The sequence below is a fragment of the Lutra lutra genome, chromosome 15, assembly GCF_902655055.1.
Source record: "Lutra lutra chromosome 15, mLutLut1.2, whole genome shotgun sequence".
Classification (NCBI taxonomy): domain Eukaryota; kingdom Metazoa; phylum Chordata; class Mammalia; order Carnivora; family Mustelidae; genus Lutra; species Lutra lutra.
Genome location: NC_062292.1, coordinates 8584314 through 8609897, shown reverse-complemented (window position 1 = coordinate 8609897; position 25584 = coordinate 8584314). Strand labels below are relative to the sequence as shown.

General features: G+C 37.1%; 1 protein-coding gene across 13 annotated transcripts in view; it reads left to right on the top strand.

The window, feature by feature from the left end:
• CEP170 (centrosomal protein 170) overlaps nt 1-25584 on the top strand; it is a 124316-nt gene that overhangs the window by 45797 nt on the left and 52935 nt on the right. For 8 of the 13 annotated variants that reach the window (XM_047705785.1, XM_047705787.1, XM_047705784.1 and 5 more), the window contains exons 3-7: nt 2175-2279; nt 9709-9787; nt 19888-19946; nt 20042-20204; nt 21281-21415. In XM_047705785.1, coding sequence (XP_047561741.1) covers nt 2175-2279; nt 9709-9787; nt 19888-19946; nt 20042-20204; nt 21281-21415 — 541 coding nt within the window. The remainder of the gene's footprint in view (nt 1-2174; nt 2280-9708; nt 9788-19887; nt 19947-20041; nt 20205-21280; nt 21416-25584) is intronic. The other 5 variants (XM_047705792.1, XM_047705790.1, XM_047705781.1 and 2 more) reach the window with 1 other exon arrangement.

The following is a 25584-nucleotide window of genomic DNA, read 5'->3' as shown; positions in this document are numbered from 1 at the left end:
CACCAGAATAACTGAATTTTGCACTTCATTAAACAGAACAATAACTTAAAACATGACGATAGAAACTGGCATGAAGTTTAAGTAACTTCTAGATTGAATGCAGATGTTTCGTAGTGGTTACCGTCGCAGTGGGTTTCTCAGGTGAGCTGCAGAGAAATGGCAGTAATCCTACAACACAGAAAGGTGCTCTTCAGTCTGTTCTAGGGAACTTGAGGTTTCAGAGAAAACCAACCCAAAAGCAACTTTTAAAACTTTGTGTTGCGAAGATCATATGTATGATGAATGTGTAGGTGTTTTTGGAAGATGGTTTGAAGTCACACACTGTTTGTTCCTAATGTTAGACAGATGACCCCAACTTTTTCAATATGCAGTTGAAGCTAACAGAGGAAGGAGCTTTTCATTTCAGTGATATTTATTTGGAAAGGATCATTTCAACTAGGATTTATATTGGTATTATTTTATTAGTTGCTGACCGCGTTCTGTTGATGGGACTAGGATCAGGCTGTGTTCACTGTTGTCTGTAGCTGAAAGTATCAGAGGTTAACATTTCCTCTAGTGTCCTTGTTTTCGTCTCTCCAGTGGTTTCTGAGTTTCCTTAGAGATCCTTTATTAAATAATCTGAGTTTAGCAGTGTTTCCCATTGTAATCTCCCCTATGGGTGTAATGGTAAGACTGGGAGGGAGAGGAAGCGTTCTATATGCTTAGACTAGTCCTCAGACTTTTTGTGGGGTCATGACCTTCACAGGCACATCTCAGCTCTTTTTCGTCCCCTTAGATAGAGGCAGGAAGGCTAGAGGATGCTGAAGTTCAGTCTTTCCATTCTTGCATGTCAGTTAGGCTCTGGTAAATCCCACATTGGTGGTAAAAGAGTCTTCCTTGAGGGCAGGCCCTTGGAGACCACAGAATGTTCTGGGTCTATTTCAGAATGGTTACTTTGACCCTCACACTAAGGGGACACAAGAAGACTTTCTCCAGTCTTCACCCTGACATTCTTGTGGGGCTTCTGGAGGTGAAACTCAGAAAACTCCTCAGAGAGTGGTGTCCCCCAAGGCTGTGCCCCTAGGAGCTTTTATCTTGCGAGTGAGTTGGCATTCATGTCTCACAGTAACTCACGTTACCCTTGGGTTTTCCTCCCTTGCTGGCTGCGGCCATGGTCTCCGTTTTCAGGAAGCAGTGGTTCTCTGTGTTCACCTCTCTCCCCACTTTTCAGGATGCGAATTGACCTTATGACCTCAGTGCTCTGAGAAAACTAAGATTAGTTTTTGATTTTCCATTGGCGTGTCTTTTTTCTTGTTGTAAGGATGGGACTGATGACTTGCATGCTCTTTTCATGTTGGACTGGAAACTGGAAGTCACGTCTCTCCCCATTTGGGATACTTTCTTTGCTTTTCATTTACCCAGGTTCCCGTAGTAGCCCTCAGTGTTACTGAGTTCAGATCTGGTGTGGTTCTCAGACTGTTTCTTCTTGTCACTATGTGGATATTTTCTTTCAATGAAAGTGCTTCTGTCTCCAGACAACTCCCCAAGCTCCGGAGTGCGCAGGCATGTGTGCATGCTGCATACTTGAAGAGAGACTGAAAACTGATTTTCAATAATCACTTTGCTATTCTAATTCCTTTTTTTGACTTTCTATCTCTGTCCCTCTTAGAACTTCCCCTTGAATTCTAGTTTTAGGACCCATGTTTTAAGTGAGGATAATTTTGTTCAAGAACGTATCACATTGTGTTCCTTTCTTCTAAGTCTTTTGATTCCTTATATAATTTACACTGTAATCTTCAACATCGAAAGAAGAAAATCCTGTAGGATAGTTTTTTTTTAACAGTAAGATACATAAAACATCATGAAATTATAATTCTCATGACTTCCATGTAACAGTTTTGAATTATAAGAAAAAATTGTCATTTGATGCATTCAGCAAAATCACCTGATTTAAATTCTTTCAAAAGTCGAATGTGTGAATTTAGTAGAAAGGAATCTTCAAATTTTGGCTGCTTTCTTCTTGGGGAGTGATGCCAAATTTGTGTTGCATAGTAACACAGTTTAAATCTTATTTAATCCACTTTCACTTTGGTATTTCTCTATAATTATCTACTGTCCTATTAATATAAAGTATCTAACCAAAAATCTTTGTGTTTATTATTTATCCTAGTATTTTCTTGTATTTCCTAACTCAGAAAAATTCCTTTCAGTCTCGTAGTGTGGATAAGCAACATGCTGTAATCAATTATGACGCCTCTGCAGATGAACATTTGGTGAAAGATTTGGGCAGCCTGAATGGGGTAAGTTAAGATTTTCTTTTTGTCTTACTTAAATATTTTTTTAATATTGTAAAAAGACAAATCAGATTATATTTCCTGTTTGCGTTCTCTTCCTTTAGTTTGTATTTTACTCTTAAAGTTTTACTAGGTACATAGCACTTTGGGGACCATATGGAAGAATATGGAACTAGCCCCCATTCTCAAGAAACTGAATTGGCAGTAAATACAGGAATTCAGAAGGTTGTTGGTTGTTATTATTCATAATGGCTGGAAAAGATTTCTTTAAGGAGATGAGATGAAAGTTGACCTCACTGGATGGCTTGTATTTATATGTGGGAAAATAGTGGAAAGCCACAGCAGTTAGGAAAAAAAGCACTCTTGGGAGACAGAGAAGTATAGGGTAACTTAGGAAAAAAGGTGAAAACATGGTTAGATGCCAGATGGTGGAGAACTTTCTATACTAGAGTAAAAAAGACGTGAAACACGTCCATTTACCTTAAAAATATGGCATGTGATTTAAACACCAGTATTCATTATTGCTTTTTTTTGTATTCCTACTTTGAAGATATTTTTGTGTTACTACAGTGAGTTTTTTCATAATACTTCATTTGATTTTTCCACATTGTCAGAATATAAGGAGCCACAGAATAAGAGAATGCTAAAGTATTGAATAATTTCTTATTTTTTCTCAATTTTGTTATGGTCCTGCTAACATAACCAAATGCAACATTTTTCCATAGTTGTGCTTTGAAATTGTTAAAGTGAATTTAACAGAAACTAAATGTATCCCAACTGCTTCAAACTGCTATTGCTTTTCAAAATATACATTAAGCATTATATGGAAAAACATATGCAGAAATTTGGCAATTACCGTGAAACATTTTTTTCTCATTCTGAATTGGCCTGCTACTGAAAGATTGATATTTAGTCTTTGACATACCTTGTTTTTCTGCTAGTTTTTCTCAAGCCTTTGTTTGTTTCTCATGGCACACAGAATTAAGTCTCAGTACTTCAGGTTTGAAGTGAAATGGCTCACATTTGATATCACTCACTTTGCGGGTTCCTGCTTTGCTTGCCCTACCTCCAGGGGAACAGTAGCTCCCCTGCTGTCTCCTTCTTAAAATAATTTGTTAGATTTTCTTCAGCCTCGTAATTCTTCCATCTGCCTTGTCATTTATACAAGTTGTACTTAAACCCAAATTCCACTTCTCTCTGAAGGGAAGGAAAAGAGGAGAATCATTTAGGAATATTAACTTGCTGATGTTATTAACCTGGTGGGCAGATTAAAGCAGAGAGGGAGGCAGCCTGGGTAGAAACCATTTTTTACCGTAGTGGGTAGAAAACCCTTGTTTGCCTTTCATTTTAACATGAGACAGGTAAGTGTGTTGTTTTGATTCCCAGCTCCTGTTAGCAGAATTACTTTCTTGCTTCTCCACACCTGTAAACTTTTGTTTTAATCTCGTTTTGGGGTGCTTTATCAGCCTTGTATTATATCTACTTTTACTTACCTGTTACTGCGCTAGATCGTGAGCTCCAGAATGGTTCCTGAGCCTTTGCTTAGAGCTCTGCACAGTGCATGAACACGGTAAACCTTTTTTGAATGCAGTTTAACTTTACTTTCTATATCTAGGAATTTATAGAGAAAAATTTTAATCTACTTGCATATGTGGACTATTTTAACTAAAATGTTACATTCTGGTTTTAAGCCTAAAAATTTTCATCTCCACCACAGTGTGGTCATAGGTGTCTTTACATTATTATCTTGGAAAATAATAAGTAAGGATTACATCATGGTGTTTTATTCTTTTAAAAGGCTGTGATCAAATATAAAAATTATTTGGTGTTGGTTACAAAAAAATCAGGTGAAATACTAACTTAGAAGTTTCCCTGGGTTGACCTTTCTCTTAATTTGATTATACTCAATAGTTCTGTGAAAGATAATAACTCCTAGAGAGCAACATTTGCGTTTTGAACTCGAAATCAAGACCTGGATTTGAATTTCAGTTTGTACTTTACCATTGGTAAATCTGGGGAAAATCACATACTCTCTGTGCAATTTAGCTTCCTTGTACATCTTCCTTTTAGTTCCCAGAGTTGTAGGAGGATGTAACGAGTTTGTGAGTATGAAGACTCCATGAAAAATTCAGTTACCTTGCTTTAGCTTTAAAATAATGAAACGATAATTCCTGCTCTTGTAGTGTTGTTACGGAGATGACATGTGACAGTACAAGTAAGTGTGTGCCTGGTGCGGAGCTAGAGAGCATCGCACGAATGACAGCTAACTGTGCTGTTACCCACATGACAGCCTACGACATACGCCAGAACAGAATTGTGAACTCCCACCTGTCATGCGCCATATCCAAGAGCAACTATTACTCACAGCCTGTTTACTCTTAAAATTCATATAATTCTAGAAATTTGAGCATCAGGTTAAAAGTAGTAATTTCAGAAGCATGGTGGTTATGAGCCCAGCTTGAATTCTTACCAGTGATGCCAGTGATGTAACTGTACACAGGTTACCTAATTTTTCTGTTCCTCAGTATTCTTAAATGTTCACAGTAAAACGGTACTCCGCTCAGGCTGTTGTGAAGCTACGGTGGGTTCCTAATTGTAAATGGTTAGACAGCACACAGTCAGCCTTCAGTAAGTGGTAGTCATGGTGGCGACAGTGTTATGATAAGAAGAGCAGTTAAATTTAGCACCCTGTGGCCTACATACTTTTCAGTGAAGCCACTGCTATATATTTTTAAAAGCATTTACCAGCTAAACCCAACTTATAAATAACTCGAGCTCTGACCACTTTCACTCCTCCCTTTTGTCCTACCCTAAAATATACTCCTAAGGGACCTAGATCTACACTTGATGTTGCTGCTACCAGGAATGAGATTGCTCCGCCCGAGGAAGCTGGGACGGATTTTGTAGCTGACGTTGTTATCAGGGCCCATTTCCCTGCAGGCCCCTTGAAGAAGCCTCTCTTTCTGTGAAAACCCTCATTTGCCTTCAGTTCTTCCTGCCTCCGTCCACTTGAGCACTTGCCCCTCTGAGAGCCATGATGGCCTGTGCCGTCCCACTCCCATCCCAGTCCACATGTGGCTTCTGTTGCTAGGCTGGCCCTTAGCTCGCTGTGTCCCAGCTTCTGCTGCCGCATCCCCTTTTCACGCTGGGGTTTCTGTCAGCATCAGACCAGGGTGGCCTAGAGGAGAAGCTATAGGGAAAAAGAGGTGACTTTTGTCCCTGGCAGTGTGATTGAGGGGGTCGTGCCCCTGGCCACTCACTCTGTTCGGATTTCCCAGAGCATTAAGATAATACACAGTGGGGGACGCCTGGGTGGCTCAGTTGGTTAAGCAGCTGCCTTCGGCTCGGGTCATGATCCCAGCGTCCTGGGATCGAGTCCCACATCGGGCTCCTTGCTTGGCGGGGAGCCTGCTTCTCCCTCTGCCTCTGCCTGCCATTCTGTCTGCCTGTGCTCGCTCGCTCTCCTCTCTCTCTCTGACAAATAAATAAAATCTTTAAAAAAAAAAAAATAATGGTTGCTAAGTGGTAGGCTACAGGCCAAAAGAGGCCCATGGGCGTGTTTCCTTTAAAAAAAAAAAAAAAGATAATACACAGTGGTTAAATGGTTTATACAATCAGCTGTGCAGTTTAGTTGTACGTGAATTGAAGAGATGTTTATCTAGTTTGCTTTGCTTCTGTAAGTTGGTGGTTTGGAAGAGGGAGTTTGTAGAGCTGGCCTGGCTTGGACACCCGGGCTTCCTTGAGACAGAGAGAGCATGGGATTTGTAGTTGAGGGAGACCTGAATTTGAATCCCAGCATTCTGCTTCTGAACTCGGAGATCTCGTCTGTTAACTTTGTCCTCCGGGCCTCATTGTGCGTACCTGTTCCACCTGCAAGGCGGAGGTGTGAGCCGGTGCGTTGATACCAGAAACAAAACCTGTTTTCCCCATGTTCAACGTATTAAAATGCCTACTTATTTATTTATTTATTTCCTTTTGCTCTTTGAAATTTTCTTTGTTCTACAGTCACTGTCAGGAGACTTTTTCCCTTCAGAGATTCTCACTTGCATTTTTGTATGCTGAAGCTCTGGGTCTGGCTTCTATTTCCTAAGCCTATTTATTTATTTATTTATTTTAAAGATTTTATTTATTTATTTGACAGAGAGATCACAAGTAGGCAGAGAGGCAGGCAGAGAGAGAGAGGAGGAAGCAGGCTCCCTGCTGAGCAGAGAGCCCGATGTAGGGCTCTATCCCAGGACCCTGGGATCATGACCCGAGCCAAAGGCAGAGGCTTTAACTCACTGAGCCACCCAGGTGCCACTTCCTTTTTTTTTTCTTTTTTAAAGATTTTATTTATTTATTTGACAGAGATCACAAGTAGGCAGAGAGGCAGGCAGAGAGAGAGAGAGGAGGAAGCAGGCTCCCCGCAGAGCAGAGAGCCCGATGTGGGGCTCGATCCCAGGACCCTGGGATCATGACCTGAGCCGAAGGCAGAGGCTTAACCCACTGAGCCACCCAGGCGCCCCCAGGTGCCACTTCCTAAGCCTTTTTAGACCTCAGGGAATATTTCTGCCATAAATGCCAACATGTTAAAATTATGTTCCTTGATTTTTGTCAGTACCTACCTAATATATATGTCAGACACGTGGTAGGTGCTTCATTAAGAGATTTGAGCAGCCTTAAGCTTTACGTGGATCTGATTGGCCATCTTAGGCCTTTTGAGTAGAAACGGTATTTTAGGTTAAGACGTTTTTAAGTGAAAGTGGCTAAGAGCTGTGGTGGCATTCCTCTGACACAGTGAACCTAATTGCTTGTCTTCTGCATACCAGACTTCAGTGAATTAATGTTTTCTTTTATTCTTTTCTTTACTTTTCTATCATTTTCCTCAGCTCTTCTATTTTGTAATTATACTTAGAACATTTTGGGAAACTCAAGGTGTAACTTTTCAAACACTCTAAAATGTTCATTTGGGAAATGAATGCGAAATTAATTTACAAATGCCTGAAGCCTTTGAATTTTCTTTGTATTAACATTTCAGCCTTTCTGTGACAGATGTTGGAAGCTTGTGTTTTAGGATTACTCATAAATCATAGTAAGGGATTATCCCACGTTTTAGCAGTACTCCACTGTATCCATGTATCTGTGCTTGGAATTAGGATCATAACGTCTAACTTTTCTACAGATTTGCAACTGATACTCCATGACATATTACAAAGTGTTGGTTATGCATAGGAATTTGAGTATATGACCACAATAACATAATTTCCTTATATATTTTACGATATGTTACTCAGTATCCTTGAAAACTTCCTCACCATGGGGGGAGCTTTCCCGAATAGGGTATCCTGGCCATCTCACATCCAATCAAATAGAAGATTTAAAGAATGGAACTCAAAAAGAAAAAATAATTTTTCAAGTTTCAGCTCATTAGAGGAAAACTTGGATATTTATATAATATCTTCATTCTAGGCAATTAGTATAACAGTGTTCTGTGTTTTGTGAATCTAGCAAATTCCAAGGCTTTAACTTCTAGTGTGCCAGGAAAAATAATCATCACCATCTGTGTCTAGTTGAATCTGTAAGTCTTTTTACCAGTAATTTGCAAAAGGATAAAAGGATAATGAAAAACAATTGAAATTTTCATAAATACTCCTGACAAACTCATATTTTTATTTCTGATTTTCCTGGTTTTCAAAGGTGCATAATATACAAAACAGGTATTGTTCATCAGTTGTCCAGGGATACCTGGGGTATATATCCATTTTATAAGTGTTGGTTTCAGATTTCAATACATTTCTAGCTCTTCGAGCTTATCATTATTTCTAGTTCTTCTTGCATTGTATTATCAGAGTGCATTATTTTTAAGGCTTTGACTGCTTAAGATTTTATTTAGAAGATAGCTGTCTTCCATAATATGTTTGCTATCTTGGAAAACATTTCTTAGTTTTAGATTTATTAACAGAAGACTAGTAATTTTATTTCTTTCTACATCATCCTCCCTTCTAGATAGCTTTGTAGAGAAACCTGCCTTGGGCATTCATCCACTTAGAAACTAAATCAAGTAAGTGTTGGAAAACAAACATCAAAAAATGAAAGAAAAATACCCTCTTTCCTTTTTGTCCTTGAAAACAGCCTTGTCTCACCATTTCTTGCATAAGAGAACATTTATCCAGGATTATGTTTATCTGAAGACTCGTGGTCTGATATTTTGCTACATTATTACCAATTTTATTACAGTTACGTAGTCTAGAGCTCTACTATCTCTTTGTGTTCAACTTACAATTGTGGAATATCTTCCCGTTTTCTTCTCTTTGCCTTTATGGATGTTAAGCAAGAAATTCTGAATCCTCAGTGGTGCTCTTTAATAGCTTGTAAAAGAGAAGGACAAAGATAGTGTCTCCAGATGTGTCACATCTTGCTGGAGAGACGGTGCTGTGTTGTGGGCAACGCAGTAAGGACAGTGATGGTCGCAGCTGCAGTGACCGTGTACTGTGTCATCCTTCTAATCCTGTGCTTCCCCCTGCAGCGGCTGCGAGTCAGTGATGCACACAAAGTGACCAGTCAGAAAGACAGAAAAAAGAACAGGAAATATTTTGTTGGTTTTTAGATTGATTATTTGTTGAAATGGCACTATTTTGGATATATGGTTGGGGTTAAAATATAGTGTTAAAATTAATTTCACCCTTTCATTTACCTTTTTAATGTGCCTAGTAGAAAACTTGAGTATATGTGTCACTTATTTCTGTTGGATAGCAGTGTTCTAGGCAATGCCATTCTCCTCTTTTCTTATTATTTTGGTCATTTTTGACATTTTGACAGTTAGAAATCACTGATGAGTAGTGATAAAATGATGATGGGTTGATGAAATAGCAGAATGTTTCAAGAAACAGGAAAAATAAGGTCAGCGAGATCCCATAATATTCTTAGAGTCGTGGAAAGGTCTCAAGGACTCATCTGGCAATTGTAAAATAGAAAATACGAGTTTTATACATTTTTTTGAAGTAAATTCTCTTTTTGTTCTTTGGGAGAAGAAAAATGTAATGAATGTAATGAAATATCAAACATGATGGTTAAAATCGTCCAAAAAAGCTAAAATTGAGTTTAGTGAACCCTGATGATATATCAAGAGTTAAGTATTTCCCTTTACAATTTGGCAGCTTCAAATTAGGAGTTTTTCTTAGCATCATTTTTAGGTGCCTAACTTTGTCTTGGCGGTGCACAGTAGGCTGAGGCGCTGTAGCTTGGTTTTTTGGGTGTTAAAATATTGATGAAGGGTGTGGTAAGAAATCACTTATCAGCCTAGAAGATGCGTTGGCACATCTTATGCTACACAAGCTGTGTTAGCCACCATATTGCATGTGTTTTTAAGTATAAGGTTTGAGTATTTGTTTTGCCCGAAATGTAACAACAATTAATAACTCCATATATAACCTGACACCTTTTTCTCTCTTTGTAGACTTTTGTGAATGATGTAAGAATTCCGGAACAGACTTATATCACCCTGAAACTTGAAGATAAGCTGAGATTTGGATATGATATCCTTATATGATTTTGTACATTCATCAAATTTATTCAAAAATCTTTTCTGGTGTAAATTAACATTTCTTGAGATGAAGAATTTGCAGTGGAGGCATGCTTGAAGTCTCTTTGGCCTCCCATTCTAAAATACATGTTTAAAAATGTTATGTATTTATATATATTTGGGGAAGGTCAGTATTTTGGCCTGTTCCTAAAAGTAATCCTAGAAAAATTGATGGACTCTGCTTTTCCCCACTCTCTATATATAGTTTGAGCAGAGGTTTCCCTGTAGTGGTATTATATATGCAACTTGGGTGTGGGAGAATGTAACAAGGAGACGACAGAGGAGTGTTTAATATTAGTTCATCTCAGGGATTTTTTGTTGTTGTTGTTTGGATGATTATGGCACAGATCAGCCACCTGGGAGGATTGTAAGAATTTATCCCTTTTTTCCCATTCATACTTTTACTCTATTTTATGAATTCTGTCTCTGTTGCCTCTTTAATTCAGATTTTCCAGTATTCTATATCTCCTGAGACTTGCGCTCCCTGGCTAAGTTAATTATGCAATTAGCGTGTAGTTAAGATTCTTTTGTTTTTAAAAATACGATTCTAAGGGGCATCTGGCTGGCTCAGTCAGAGCATATGACTCTTGATTTTGGAGTTGTGAGTGTGAGCCTCAAGTTGGGTGTAGAGATTACTTAAAAATAAAAATGTTTAAGTAAATAAAAATGGGATTCTAAGAACTGAACAGGGACATGACTTTGTCCTTCTTAGTGTAGGGTAAAGAACCCCTAGTGAGGAGAGGGGACAAGATTGACAGAAGAACCATAAAACATTTCTGTTCATAGGAGGCACAGAGCTTTGTAGGAAAGGACTCTTCTTTAATTAAAATATAGATATCCTACATTATAGTGAATGTTTTTCTTGTGTTTTTATTTTTTAAGTTACTTCATGTACCTGGACTTCAGTATTGAAGAATGGGTTAAATGTATTGGCAACTCAGGTAGACTTTCTCTGGCATAGACGATGTAGTCTCAGCGATCTGGAGTTGATGCTTAGATAAAGTAAATGTACTAACACTTTAAAATGGTATTAAAGCATAACTAGGTTTTTTTTTAGATTTAACTTAAAATTTTTCAAAAATATTTTTGTAGCGCATATATAAACCTTATACGTGTGGAACAAAATGACATGTGAAAAGTGAAACCATTAAGTATTAATACTTGCAAATTGTATGTTTTAAATCCTTTTAAAAATACGAATCACATAAAATGATTAAGAATTAACATTCAAGCCTTGATTCATGGGCCGTTTTCTACCTGCAGAAGAAGTTTCATCAAACAATGAATACAAATATATTTTTAATTTAAGTATGTCCTTAATCCATTTGAACTTAGCTGTTTCAAAACATGAGAAAATAGTAGGAAATCCGAGTTTCCATAAAACTCTATGCTGTTTACTTTTTTTTTTTTTTAAAGATTTTTTATTTATTTGACAGAGAGAGAGATCACAAGTAGATGGAGAGGCAGGCAGAGAGAGAGAGAGAGGGAAGCAGGCTTCTTGCTGAGCAGAGAGCCCGATGCGGGACTCGATCCCAGGACCCTGAGATCATGACCTGAGCCGAAGGCAGCGGCTTAACCCACTGAGCCACCCAGGCGCCCCTATGCTGTTTACTTTTAAATCGAGAAGAAACTACTGAGAAATCATTCCTGCTTTTACAGTTTGTATAGTGATTTCTTAATAGTGAACTAATATTATATTATATTAGCTCATAATATATTATATATTTTTTTATATTAGCTCATAATAGGTCTTTCTGAAATTGCTGGGACAAATGTTTTTGTTCCAGAGGACTGTTTTAGGGTTTTATTATTTTTTTTTTAATTAAAAATTTTAGCATTTATTTGATACAGAGAGACACTGTGAGAGAGAGAACACAGGCAGGGGAGTGGGAGAGGGAGAAGCAGTCTCCCTGGCAGAGAAGGGAGCCCGACACAGGGCTCAATTCCAGGACCTTGGGATCATGACCAGAGCCAAAGGCAGACACTTAACAACTGAGCCACCCCAGAGCCCCCCTGTTTTAGGGTTTTAAATCAGTGTTGAATCAGAGCTGCTATTCCAAATCCTCAGGGTAGGCTCAGTTAATTTTATTATTTTAAAATAGCATCTCATGTTGCTTATTATTTTTGAACACTGTACATACGTAAGTGAACTTTGGACTGTTACAATGGCAGATATTTTATTACATGGGGTGAAATTCTTAAAACAAATTTTATGTTATATTGTTTTACATTTGGCTCTACCAGACTAAAATTAATTATTGTGCTTTATTCATATTAAAATTAAGCTTAATAGATAGCCAGTCTACAAACTGCTATACCTCGGAGTGGAAAACTGTCCCATTTATTAAAATGTCACAGCAATAGAAAGAACTGAATTTCATCTATTATTGTTTTCTCTTTGATTTCTGTTCTCTTACTAATTTCTTTTTTCTAGATATAAGCTGAGGTTATTCATTTGGGACTATTTTGAATGTTAAAGCAGTACTTAGGAGAAAATTTATAGAACTAAAAGACTTTTAACTAACCAAAATAGTCTTTTAGTTCTATAAATTTTCTCCTAAGTACTGCTTTAACATTCAAAATACTTACTAATTTCTCTTGGTTTTTGAATGCAGGTTATCTATAAGTTTGTTAGAATAATTTGGAGGTTTTCCAGAGACTTTCTGTAATTGACTCCTCATTTAATTCTATAGAGCTCAGAGGACATATTTTATATGTTTCAGATCCTTTCAGATTTATTGAGACTTGTCCCATGGCTCAGAATATACCCGATCTATCTATCTTGATAAGTGTTCCATGTATTTTTGAAAAGAATGTGTGTTCTGTTGTTTTGGGATGATGGAGTGTTCTATTAATGTCAGTTATGCCAACTTGGTTCCCATCTTCAATATTTTTCTGATGGATTGTCCATTTGTTCTATCAATTATTGAGAGAGAGGTGTTGAAACCTCAGACTATAATTGTGGATTTGTCTGTTTCTCCCTACAGAAGTCTTTGCTTCTTATAATTCTAAACCTGGTTGTTAGGTATATAAATATTTAGGGTTAAAATATCTTCTTGATGAATTGACATCATTTATTATTACAAAATGAACTGCTTTATTCAAGATGATGTTCTTTGCTCCAAAATATGGTTTGTTTTGACATTGATATAGTTTTTCCAGCTTTATTTACTTACTTAGATTAGTGTTAGCATGGAACATCTTTTACTTTTAAGCTGTTCGTGTCTTTACATTCGAAGTAGGCATCATATAGTTCGCCTTACTTTCTTTATTCAATCCGGTAATTTCTGCCTTCATTTGGGAATTTAGATCATTCACGTTCAGTGTGATTATTGATGCAGTTAGGTTTATTATTTTACTTTATTTTTTTAAGATTTATCTTAGTGTGAGTGTGAGTGGGGGGGGTGGGAGGGAGAAGCAGAGCAGGAGGGAGGAGGAAGAGGAGAGAATCTTAAGTAGACTCCCCACTGTGCGTGGAGCCTGATGCAGGGCTTGATCTCAGGACCCTGAGATCATGACCTGAGCCAAAACTAACAGTTGGACACTTAACCGACTGAGCCACCTGATATAGTTAGATTTAAATCTGTCATCTTGATATTTGTGCCATCAGTTTTTGTCATCTTTTTCCCATAATTTCTTTTTTTTATTTTAGTGGTTGCTTCAAGACTTATAATTACACCTTTAATTTTAAGTTGTATCTTCAAGTGATGTTATACTAATTCACATATAGTATGAGAACCTTATAGTAGTATAATTCCCATTTCTTCTGTCCTGATCTTTGTTACGATTGTCAACTTTTTATGTTTAGATGTTACAGACTGCGTCCTACCTCATTGTGAGCAAAAGGTCAATTATCTTTTAGAGATTTAGATAAGAAAAATATCTTCTATCTTTATACGCATTGTACCCATATCTTAAATCAATGTAGGTATCATTTCTCATGCTCTTCCTTCCTCTTTACAGGTCCATGTTTTCATCTGGTGTCATTTTCTTTCTGCTCAGGGCTTTAGCATTTCTTGTAGTATGATTTTTGTTGATGATGAATTCTGTTCATTTTCATGGTCTGGAAAAGTATTTCACCTGAGTTATTGAAAGTTATTATTGCTGGGTATTGGATTGTAGGTGGCATTTCTTTTTTTTCAGTGCGTTAAAGCTGTTTCTCTACCGTATTCTCACTTGTATTATTTCCCTCTGTCCCTGGTTTCGAGCAGTTCGAATGATCTGCCTTGGTGTAATTTTTTTCATGTTTCCCCTGCTTGGAGTTTGTTAAGGTTCTTGGGTCTGTGGGTTTATAATTTTAATCAAGTTTAGAAAATGCTTCTGCTGTTATTTTTCCAGATATTATTTTGCTCCTTCAATTAGATGTTGTTAGGTTATTGACATTGTCTTTCAACTCACTGGTACTTTGTGTATGTATTATTTTTTAATCATTGGTTCTGTGTTCCAGTTTGGATTGTTATTATTGCTGTGTCTTTAAGCTTACTGGGTTTTTTTGTTTGTTTGTTTGTTTTTTGCAGTGTCTAATCTGCCATTAATCCATGTAGTATAGATTTCATCTCTTGAAGTTCTGTTTGGATTTTGTATTTGATATCTCCCAAACTACTACTTAGCTTTTTGAACATATAGAATATGATTGTAACTTTTAACATCTTTGTTGACATCTGGGTCAGGTCTGCATCAGTTTTAATTGATTTAATTTGCATGTAGAGTAATTTTTGAGTGGATGACAGGCATTATGAGTTTGTGGAGTATTGTATATGTACTTGGAAACAGTTTTATTACTTTGGGTCTTGTTTTTAAGATTTGTTAGGCTTCTAAGCTTAGTCTGAGACTAATATTCCCCACTACGGAGGCAAGACCTTTCTGTATACTACAGAGGTCAGCAAACCCAGTGGCAAATCTGGCCTTCAGCCCATGTTTGAAACAAGTCTTATTGGAATACAGCCATGCCCACTCATTTACATATTTCCGTGGCTGCTTTTGGACTACCACAGCAGAGTTGAGTAGTTGTAACAGAGATCACATGGTCCCAAAGTCTGAAATATTTACTCTCTGGCACTTTACAGGAGATATTTGTGTCCTCTCCTTTATTCAGTGACGTATGATTCATGAGGTTTTCCTGCCTGGCTTTTAGGAACAAACACCACTCCTTGCCATCTGTGTGTACTGGGCACTGTGACGTGTAGTACTTTTAGATGGTTTTTGCCCCGGACCAGGTAGTAGTTTTCTCTCACGTGTGTGTTACTGATCAATACTCAGCTGAATGCTTGAGTGATATCCTCAGAACATGTGGAATTCTCTCTTCTGTGCAGCTCTCTGTCTTGAGTACTCAATCCCATGAACTCTAATCACTTTGGTTTCCCTAGACTCAACCCTGTTTCCTTTACAGCTCAGAGAGCCTGCCAGGCTCTGTCCAGATTACCCCTCTTTGCACTGTGACCTGGAAGCTCTATTAAGGTGGTCATCTGGAGACAGTGATTAGACTCCCCTCGTTTGGTTTCTCTTCACTCAGGAATCACTATCTTTTGTTCCCTGACGTTGATTGTCTTGAAAACCATTGTTTTATATATTTTGTGCATTTTTGGTTGCTTCAGATGGGAGAGTGACTGTGGTTCCTTTTTTCCATCCTGGCCAGAAGCCGGAGTCTGAGAAGTTGATTTTGGCCATTCTGGATATACAAATTGAATCCAGGGGAGGAGGTGTAGGCTAGAGACAAAAGTTTGGGAATTTCCATTGTCTAAATAATATTTAACATCTTAAGACTAAGTGATATCACTCATGGGAGTGAATACAGGTTGATAAGAGAGAGGTCCAGGACTGAAACCTGGTACATTCTAATACGAAGAGGCAGGAGAGATAAGGAACTAGTTTAAAAAGATTGAGATAGAATCACTGGTGAACTAGTAGGAAAATCAGTTCAGTGGAAAATGATTTAAACATTACTTAAATACATAAATTTCAAAATCCTTACCATCCCAGTCATATGAGTCAGTATAAGAATCTACTACCTTAATTTTTTTAATGAGGTTTTTTTCCCAAAGAAGTTGTCTATTCCTGTAATAATGGCCCACAAAATTACTGGATTAATCATATTAGAAGCAAGATAAAAATCATTGTCATAATTTTCAAGGTTATGATTTATCTGTACTTGGAATATTACATTTAGCATTGTATGCTTGAATCCGGATCATGGCTGCTAAAAATGATCAAGAGGGGGATAAACATAACTAAAAATCAAGGATTCTTCATTTAGAGGAGTTAAGATTCTTCCTGATTAATATGATTGATATCCACAACAATACATGAACACGCTTTCCAGATTTCAAAAATGGGGAACATTTCTCAAAGCTTGAAAGAAGTAAATTTAAGAAATTGAGATGAGTGATTAAATAAGAAGTCATGTCATAGAAGAAAAGTTAAAAGGAGTTGTTTAAAATTTATGTTCTTGGGCTCCTGGGTGGCTCAGTGGGTTGAGCTGCTGCCTTCGGCTCGGGTCATGATCTTGGAGTCCTGGGATCGAGTCCCACGTCGGGCTCTCTGCTCAGCAGGGAGCCTGCTTCCTCCTGTCTCTCTGCCTGCCTCTCTGCCTGCTTGTGATCTCTCTCTGTCAAATAAATAAATAAAATCTTTAAAAATAAATAAATAAATAAATAAAATAAAATTTATGTTCTTATAAAACAGGTTTTTTTAAAAGTTAGCCAAGGTATTATCTACCAAAATAAGATGATACCTCTTTCTAAAGGTGTAGACAAATGTAAGCTAGTAGAAAATTGCTGAAAAAATAAAATCTTCCCCTTGGAAGTTTTTCTGTCACAAACTTTTTTTGTAAAACTTTGGCATCTCCTAGGACCTGCCTTGTCAATACAGTGTGCAGTCTATTTTAGCATAATTGTGTATTTCATTATTGAATATAGTCAAATAAATTTTCCATATTTCTAAGGAGAAGGTCCAAAAAGAAAAGTTTTTGTTTAACTTAAGGAGACTTTTTTTTTTTTAAAGATTTTTTAAAATTTATTTATTTGACAAAGATCACAAGTAAGCAGAGAAGCAGGCAGAGAGAGAGAGAGGAAGAAGCAGGGTCCCTGCTGAGCAGAGAGCCCGATGCAGGGGCTCCATCCCAGGACGCTGGGATCACTACCTGAGCCGAAGGCAGAGGCTTTAACCCACTGAGCCACCCAGGCGCCCCTTAAGGAGACTTTTTAAGGGTATTCTTATTATATGTGTATTTTTAAATCACACATATAAGATATGCAAATTTAGAAAACAAATGCTCTTTTCCATTCTTCCACTATATAAAATAATTTTATTCAGGTATTCTCATATATTGTGGCATCCAGTGTCTTCAGTATCATGAGAATCACATTCTTTTTAGTATACAGTTTTTCAGAGAACATTTTATTAATGTCCATTCAGTTGTTTAAGACTGTAGCACTTTTTGAAACCTTAAAGCACTGGAAATCTTGTCCAAAGCAGCAAAAGCTCCTATGTAATATTGGATTTCTTCTGTAAGTGCTTGGTATCTCCCCAATGAAACAACTTAGTGACTTTATTTTTAAAATAATTTTTGTGAAAGATGTGTTTACAATGATATCTGATACTTGGTTTTTTTAAGGCCTTAGGAGTAACTAAAACGGTTTAAAATTTTGCTCTCCTTTTAGTTAGCTTTAATTATCATTCAGATAAAAGATAGGATCTTAGAGAGCATTACTTGTATGCAGATGAGTTTCTTTGACCCCACTTTTAGATAAATATTTCTTGAATAAATTGACATAGGGATGACTTAGAATAGCCATAACACAGCCTTATGTAAAGAAACAGGAAAATAACATACAAACATGAATTTTTAAAAAATTTTTATGTATTTTGGGGCACCTGGGTGGCTCAGTGGGTTAAGCCTCTGCCTTTGGCTCAGGTCATGATCTCAGGGTCCTGGGATGGAGCCCTGCGTCCGGCTCTCTGCTCGGCAGGGAGCCTGCTTCCCCCTCTCTCTCTGCCTGCCTCTCTGCCTTCTTGCAATCTCTCTTTCTCTCTCTGTAAAGTAAATAAATAAAATCTAAAGAAAGAAAAAGAAGATTTTATTTCAAGAGAGAGGTTATGCAAACAGGGAGAGGGGCAAAGGGAGACAAAGAGAATCCTAAGCAGGCTCCAGGATCAGTTTAGAGCCCGATGTAGGGCTCAACCCCATGTCCCTGAGAGCATGACATGAGCTTAAATCAAGAGTCAGATGCAACCGACTGAGCCACCCAGGCACCCCATAAATACGATTTTTAATCAGCAAGAATTTAAACTTTCTGTAACTTTTTAATTCAGATGTAATCCACGTTACTAGTTAATACTGTATTGTATATTTTTAACTTACTGACAACATGAGTAATTGTATCTTAGTTTGTCATTTTTTTAAATTAGCAACTTAAGAATAGTTAACCTGTCTCTGTACCATTAGGAGGATGATAACTTTGGAGGCAAATGTGAGGACTAAGGCAGGCTCAAAATCTCATAGGGATACCAGTGTTCTCAGGCAAATTCATGATGCAAACAAGAGAATCCTTGAGCTGTTTGGTTCCACTCAAACCATTTTGGAAGGTAAAGTGTTTGCCCCCAAGAAGTGTGGCCTCTCTCTGGTTGTTCTGGATCTTAAAGGAGCCTTAAGTCTAAAGACAGTACCCTAGACTAGCCTTGGGGTATAGCCTGGAGCACTCTCAGGAGTAAATTTGAAGCCCCCAGAAAACCCTTATAGCAGGCTATGGTCATGTGTGTTTCCCACTGGAAAAGTGGAAATGGCTTTCAGTTTTTTTGAGACACTGTTTTCCTTTGGAAATGTAGGAATGCTTTGAATCTTCTCCAACTATTAATGAGTTTCCTGGGGGTAAAACAAAATTACTAGACTTACTTTTCATGAAATATGAAATTATTACAAAATATGTATTTTCACCTATATCAGGAAGTATGGTACCAGCATGTGTACAAAATAAAAAAGGAAAATTCTAGTATTTCACATATTTCACAGCTACGGGAATCCTGGACTGGGATTCAGCTGACTAGATTGTGGTCTTGGGTTTTACCCCCGCAGTCCTCAAGTTCCCTATATACAGAATAAGACAACCAGTCCGTGGAATTAAACAGGATATTCCCCAGAGCTCTTTACAACGCCACAAAAATTCCGAGTTTTCATTGTTTTAATGAATAGAAATGTAAATTAAATACTCGTTTGCAAGTTTGCTGCTCCTTAGACATGGAAACTATTTTTACCCCAAGCGGTTGTGATAATTATAGCTTTTTACCCTTGAAGTCATAGGGTGCTGTGAATTGGTATAGGATAATAGGATTTATTAGTACATGGTTATAAAAGTCCTTTCAGTACAGGGTTAAGTAATGGTGGGAAATGTGACCTCTGCTGTGTAGTGAAAGATATTCTTTAATATACAGAGGCATTGTTCTTTTTGGCATAATGATGAAAGCATTCGTTTTATCTAGCACTTGGTTCTAATCTGTATAGAATCAGTTGTTTGGTAATGTAATATGACCTTGACTGAAACGCCTGAGGAAAGGGGCGATTGTGGTTGCTGTAAGGACCATAATTATAGCATTTCTTCTGCACTTTCGAAATGAACTTCGTTTTTATCAGTGCTTATAAAGTCTGAGTAATCCAGTTCTTTCAGGATTTACTCTTGGGTAATCACTGATGAGATACTTCCTTTCACATCACTGTGATTAACTCAATATAATTTGACCCAGGTGCTTTTTCTTTGCAGTCATACTGTTTGTTTGTGAGAACTGAAAATGTCTTTTGTGGTCTAATCACCCAGCTATTTGCTTCCTGAAGGCCATTACTGATTAAGTTGGGAATTACTTGCTAGATTTTAGATTTTTCTCTAGTTTAAAAATTAAAGTCTTCATGGTTGTGAGCATATTATAACATTTAACTCTTAAGGGGAATATAATGCTTCCATTGTAATTACCTGTTGAAAGTAGGACAATTTCAAAATTATCTTTGATCATTTAAAGCTTGAGTATCAGAATTTTGAAATGATATTCTTCCTTAGCTCTGTTTACATACAAATCTCTTCACTGTAGTACGAGGAGAAATGAGGGTCCCTGAAGAAGCACTAAAGGTAAAAATGATTCCTCATTCCTTTTGTAAACCTGTCATTCGCTAGGGTTGATTTTACTCCTAGATGTTTCATTTTCATTTTTAAATGTTCTGTAGCACGAGAAGTTTACCATTCAGCTTCAGTTGTCCCAAAAATCTTCTGAATCAGAATTATCCAAATCTGCATGTGCCAAAAGTCTCGATGCAAAGCTGGCAGATACTTCGACTGACGTGCCGCACAAAGCCGCAGAAGCACTGCGACCTGAGGAGAAGGCCCTGGGTGAGTGAGCGTCTGGAAAACACTGTGTTTCTGCTTGATTGTAAAGAAATCACGTGCTTTGTTCTGCAGAACTTGGCCATGTCCATATCAGTTTATAATAATGACAACTTTAGAGTGCCTGGGTGGCTCAGTGGGTTAAAGCCTCTGCCTTTGGCTCGGGTTATCATCCCAGGGTCCTGGGATCGAGCCCCACATCGGGCTCTCTGCTCAGCAGGGAGCCTGCTTCCCCCTCTGTCTCTGCCTGCCTCTCTGCCTACTTGTGATCTCTGTCAAAAAATAAATAAATAATCTTTAAAAAAAAAAAATGACAACTTTAGAGAGGGATTTAATGCAGCCAGTGTCTCCATTAGAAAGGATTATATAACACACATATATAATTATATGTGGCCGTTATAGGTAGTTGTGTTAAATATGTTTAAATATTTGAGGGAAGTAAATATGGTCATTTATACTATTTTTATTATTTCATGTTTTATGCTTTTTCTGAACTATAATAACTGAAATGAATTAACAGGAAATACCCAGTGAGGTTACATCATCATCATTATTATATTCATCATGTTCCAGGAACTGCTCTAGATAAATAATCCCATTTATACAAAAACAATTTTTTAAACTAATAGACATTACCAAATTTGCTCAGATATAAACCTACTAGTCACGTTAACAGCTAGTTTAAATTTAGTTACTCTGCAACGCCCGTAGGCTTTAAAAATATTTTTAATGGTCACTCATACCAAAATTTTGTTTTTGTTTTTTTTTTTTTTATTTAGACTTACTTGATGAGCCGTTTCTGTATACCAAAAACTGATTCTACTTCACAAAAAAGCTATTAGGCTAACGCGGTTTGCATACTTAGATATTCACCAGTGTAAAATTTCATTTATTTAGTGATGTCCAGCATTGAATAGGGTCTTAAACAAATAACAGGTTTTTCAACTTAGAGTACTTTTCAGTTACCTAGACTGTACTTTCTTTTCATTTAATAAATTAACCAGGCAATTCTAGCAGTCTGCAAAAGTCTATTTTTTTTCTGTTTCATATGCTTTAGGCAGATTTTTTTCGCTCCTTTCCAGATATTTCTGCCATGCCTCGTGGCACTCCCTTATATGGGCAGCCATCGTGGTGGGGGGACGATGAAGTGGAGGAGAAAAGGGCTTTCAAGTCAAATGGCAAACCTGAAGAAAAAACTCATGAAGCTGGAACAGCAGGTAAGGAAAAGCCCAGAGTATGACATTTCAGCGGATATTTTGGGAAGAATTTATAATCTAAGCAGAAATCTGACAACCCTGAAAAGAGATATATATATCTACTAATCTTTAATAAAAAATGTTGTGATTGTCTTAAGGGACCTTGTCATTGTAAGTTTATTACATACGATTCTCACATAAAGTGTTAATTCCAGTATCATTTTTATTTAAAATACTATTCTAACTTATGAGATTAAAACTTGAAAAATAGATTAATAATATAATTGGGCATTTTAAATAATTTAAAATAATAATGAAAATGTTTCAATTAGACCAAAATAGTAGGCCCAAACTAATTTTGTGTGCTTCATTAGATTTGTAGGTATATAATCATATTTTTAAATGAACAGTTTTTTTTTTTATGTTCAGAAATGTGATGTATGAAATTAAAGCTTCTTTAAAACCTCAGTGTGCTTTATTTGTTGGGATATGGTAGCAACAGAATTAGCCAGGTTCAGCAGCCAGAATGAAAAAATAGTTCTGGGTCACAGTCATGGTCCAGGAACATACTCTTTTGTTGCTAGAGGGATTTAGCAATGAGCTAAGTGTCCCATAAGCCAGAAAATCAAGATTTCCAGGAAACAAACAGAGGTATCAGTTGTCACATAAGGACTTGGCAAAGACATGGACACCAGAGGGTCAAATGGCCAGTTTCCACAATAATGGCAGATAAGGATCCAGGACCGGAGGAATTAAATACTGGTACCAGGAAACCCAGCAGTACGGAAAACCAAGTATGACTCTGAGTCAAAGATAGATGCCATCAGAACCCTTCTCAGTTTTCTACTTTTGACCCTAGCTGTACAAGATAAGACATTCTTCTTAGCTGGAGAGTAAGAACATGTTCTTTAAATTTGCTGATATTGCCAGGATACAAGTCTAATAAGAAAGCTGGCTTTATGGACTCGATTTTACAAGTGCCCCAAACTGAAGTTGTCAACTTTGCAAATAAATTCCCATTGTCGCTTCCTCATTTCTGTCCACCAGCATGGTTTTCTTCATGTCCAAGCTTAGAAATACTGAGTATTGATGCTTAGTATCATTTAGCATGCGGGTCAGATGCAGACAACACAAATGTGACCTGAGACCAAGCGGAAAGGAAATTTACTGGCTTATACAACTGTTTCTTCGGGGCTGGTTCCTGCCTCTCTGCAGTGTCATCGGGAGCCCGTTTCTCCCCTTCTCAGCTCTGTCCATAGTGGCGCAGCTAAGGGGCATCTGTCCTCATCATCATCTGTGTGAATGAAAATGAATTCTTAAATGATTATCAGCTTGTGTGGCCTGTCTTAGTGTCATTTTTGCCACATGACAAAAGCTGTCTCATAATCTTGGGATTATTCTTGAGTAAGAAGGAACTAAGTGATTTATGTCTTGTGTTAAATGCCATAAAGAACCCAGCCAGATGCCACCAATTAAGAGCCGGGTGAGGGTCTCATCGGCTTTCTCATATTAGTGTGTTTCACATTTATTATTTGTAGTCTCTTAAAATACAGGATGAAGGGAACAGTTTTCTGACATGAAATAACTTATGATACTGAGATTGCAGAATCAGTTTGAAGGTACACACTAAATCTAATGTAATTTGATTATTTCAAAATTGTTTCTATTGAATGTTTCAAATTACGACATAAAAGTAATCAGTTTATGCTCTAAGCGTGCTCTTTTGTAAACACAAAAGGTGATTTGCTTCTTGGTTACCAATTTTTAGAATGTAAAATCTTAGTAATTATTGTGAGAGATGAACATTTCAGAAAGGGTAATAGAGTATGTGCCACGTGCTGATTTCTTATGCCCCTCTCAGTGGGTCCACATGAATCCAGAATCTTCTACAGACTTAAGCACGGAGCCTAAAAAAACCAAATATGTATGCTGGACAACCAAATTCTCCTGAAACTGTATGAATATTTTTAGTCCTAAAAGAAGGAGAATTTGTCCTCATTTGAGCTATAGGTGTGCTCTTTGACCTGCTGGCAGGGTGTGAACATTTATTTAAGTTATATTTAAAGGCCTTTAATTGTTGCAACTATGAGGAACAGATTTCTGGCTCTTTTACATTGATTTTAATCTAATCATGCTAAATTTGGAAACTTTCCAGTTGTGACTCCTTTTTAGCAAAAGGTATTTCCTGGTCTTTGTTATTTGAAGCACTTGAATATGTGAGGTTGGATATATGTTCTCAGTTCAGTGAATGGGCTTTCATTATGATAGCCTTTATCATCTTGATTTAGTTAAATATTTCACTTAATTTAGTACAGAAGAATGAAGGAAACAGTTTTTTGGACTATGTGTATTAGAAGTATCCCCAAAAGGCTGCATAATCATAAAATGCCCCAAACTTGAGGATATTATCACCAGTTGCTGTTCTGATTTAGATAAACATAATTAATTCTAGAATAATCAATTGTTAAGTAGTTTTAAATATCTAGCAGTTGAGATTATAACAAAAAATATTAGGATGTTTCATATATTAATTTAGTATAAACAGAGTTTGAAGATAAATTGATATTAAATTCACAAATTTCCAGAATCTGTTCTGTCAGTGTTCTGAGAACTATTTTATTTTTCTGTATTAATTTAGAAGGCCCTCCCCCACCGTGGTTTTTCTAGAGGACCTACTCTTCTCAAGTAAAGTAGGCCCACACATGATCTGTTTTTATCATCTTCAGAGAAATGAATTCCTTCAGGTGACTGAACTTTATATTTACAACTGACAATTTAAGTGTTTAACCATTTTCTTCCATTTCTATTAAATAATTACCCGTATCACTGCCTTCTTAAGTGGAGAAGGCTGACTATAATTTAAGTTTCTGGTTGTTGACTAAGTCGTCAAGCTGAGTATCAGTTACTGAACTGTGATACATCACAGTGATGTCCTTGGGGGACTCTGAAGGATGTAGGACTGCAGGCCCTATGTACCAGATGGTTCTGGACCACTGTGCTTCTGAGCCACACTCTGAGCTCTTATGTTTTTGTCTGATTCTTCTCAGTGCATTATGTCTTACCTTAATCCCTGATTCAGGTTTGCTACATCTATCTAAGCAGATAGTAAAAAGGCTCTCAGTGAGTGACTTCCCAATTAGAAAGATCATGAATATGGGAATATTCATTGTTGAATTTGTCTTAGGTTTTTTAGAGTTAGATTTTTGGTTTAGTTTTCATTTCCCTGACTCTCTTCTATGCTGGAGAATTGGGGAAAAGAGAGAGACATTTGTGTGCCGGGCTTTGTTCTGGGTAACTTAGATTATCTCACTTAATACTTAACCTCACTGGATCATCACAGTAATCGTGGATAGATACCATTATTTCTGATGAGGAAAATGAGAAAGACTGATGGAGACAGATTTATCTGATTGCAGATCTCTTCGCTACTTTCCTGCCTAGGTATAGTCATCAGGTCTTGACATGCTGCCTTTCCCCTCTGTTGTGCTACCTGACATTGTTAGGTAATTGGTTTCTAGGGAAATTGTGTAAGTCTCAGGTTTCTAGTTCTTGGAGTAAAGGTGACTTTGAAGTAGGACGAATAGATGATACTTAGAAACAGTGATGTGCAGTTGTTGATCTCTGCTGTCTTTATGTGTTACAATGTGAAAAAATGTTGAAAGTATATCAGTATTACTGTGAATTTTTCCTTCACAAGGAAGGAAAATTAGGAGAGTATTCCTTTAAATTATGAATGACAAGTAGATGACAAATGCTATATCCTTGGAGCAGATGTTTGTGGTTTTTGCTTTGTAGTAGATGTAGTTCAGCCACATGATTTTATTTGGGTGACCACGTGGTGGTAGAAAGAACCTATACCATCTCTTGTCCCCAGCCAGCATTATCCTGTTAGCAGAAGGGTGAGCAAAGCAGAATAAATGACTCAGTGAGTGTATGGATGTAACTGATGGGTACACACACAGATGTAGGTTTATAGGTTTATAAGCCAATTGTACTATAAGGAATTGATCAAGTCCAGTACATTGTAATAATAAATAAGTCCATGTAGAAAAATTAAAAATAACAATTATTAATGAGTTACTAATATATGGGGAATGACTAATGCAATTTACTCTCATGAAAATTTTAAATGGCAGGCCTTCAGAGTAATCAGAGTACAAGTGGACATTTTATTATTAAGATAAATTAAC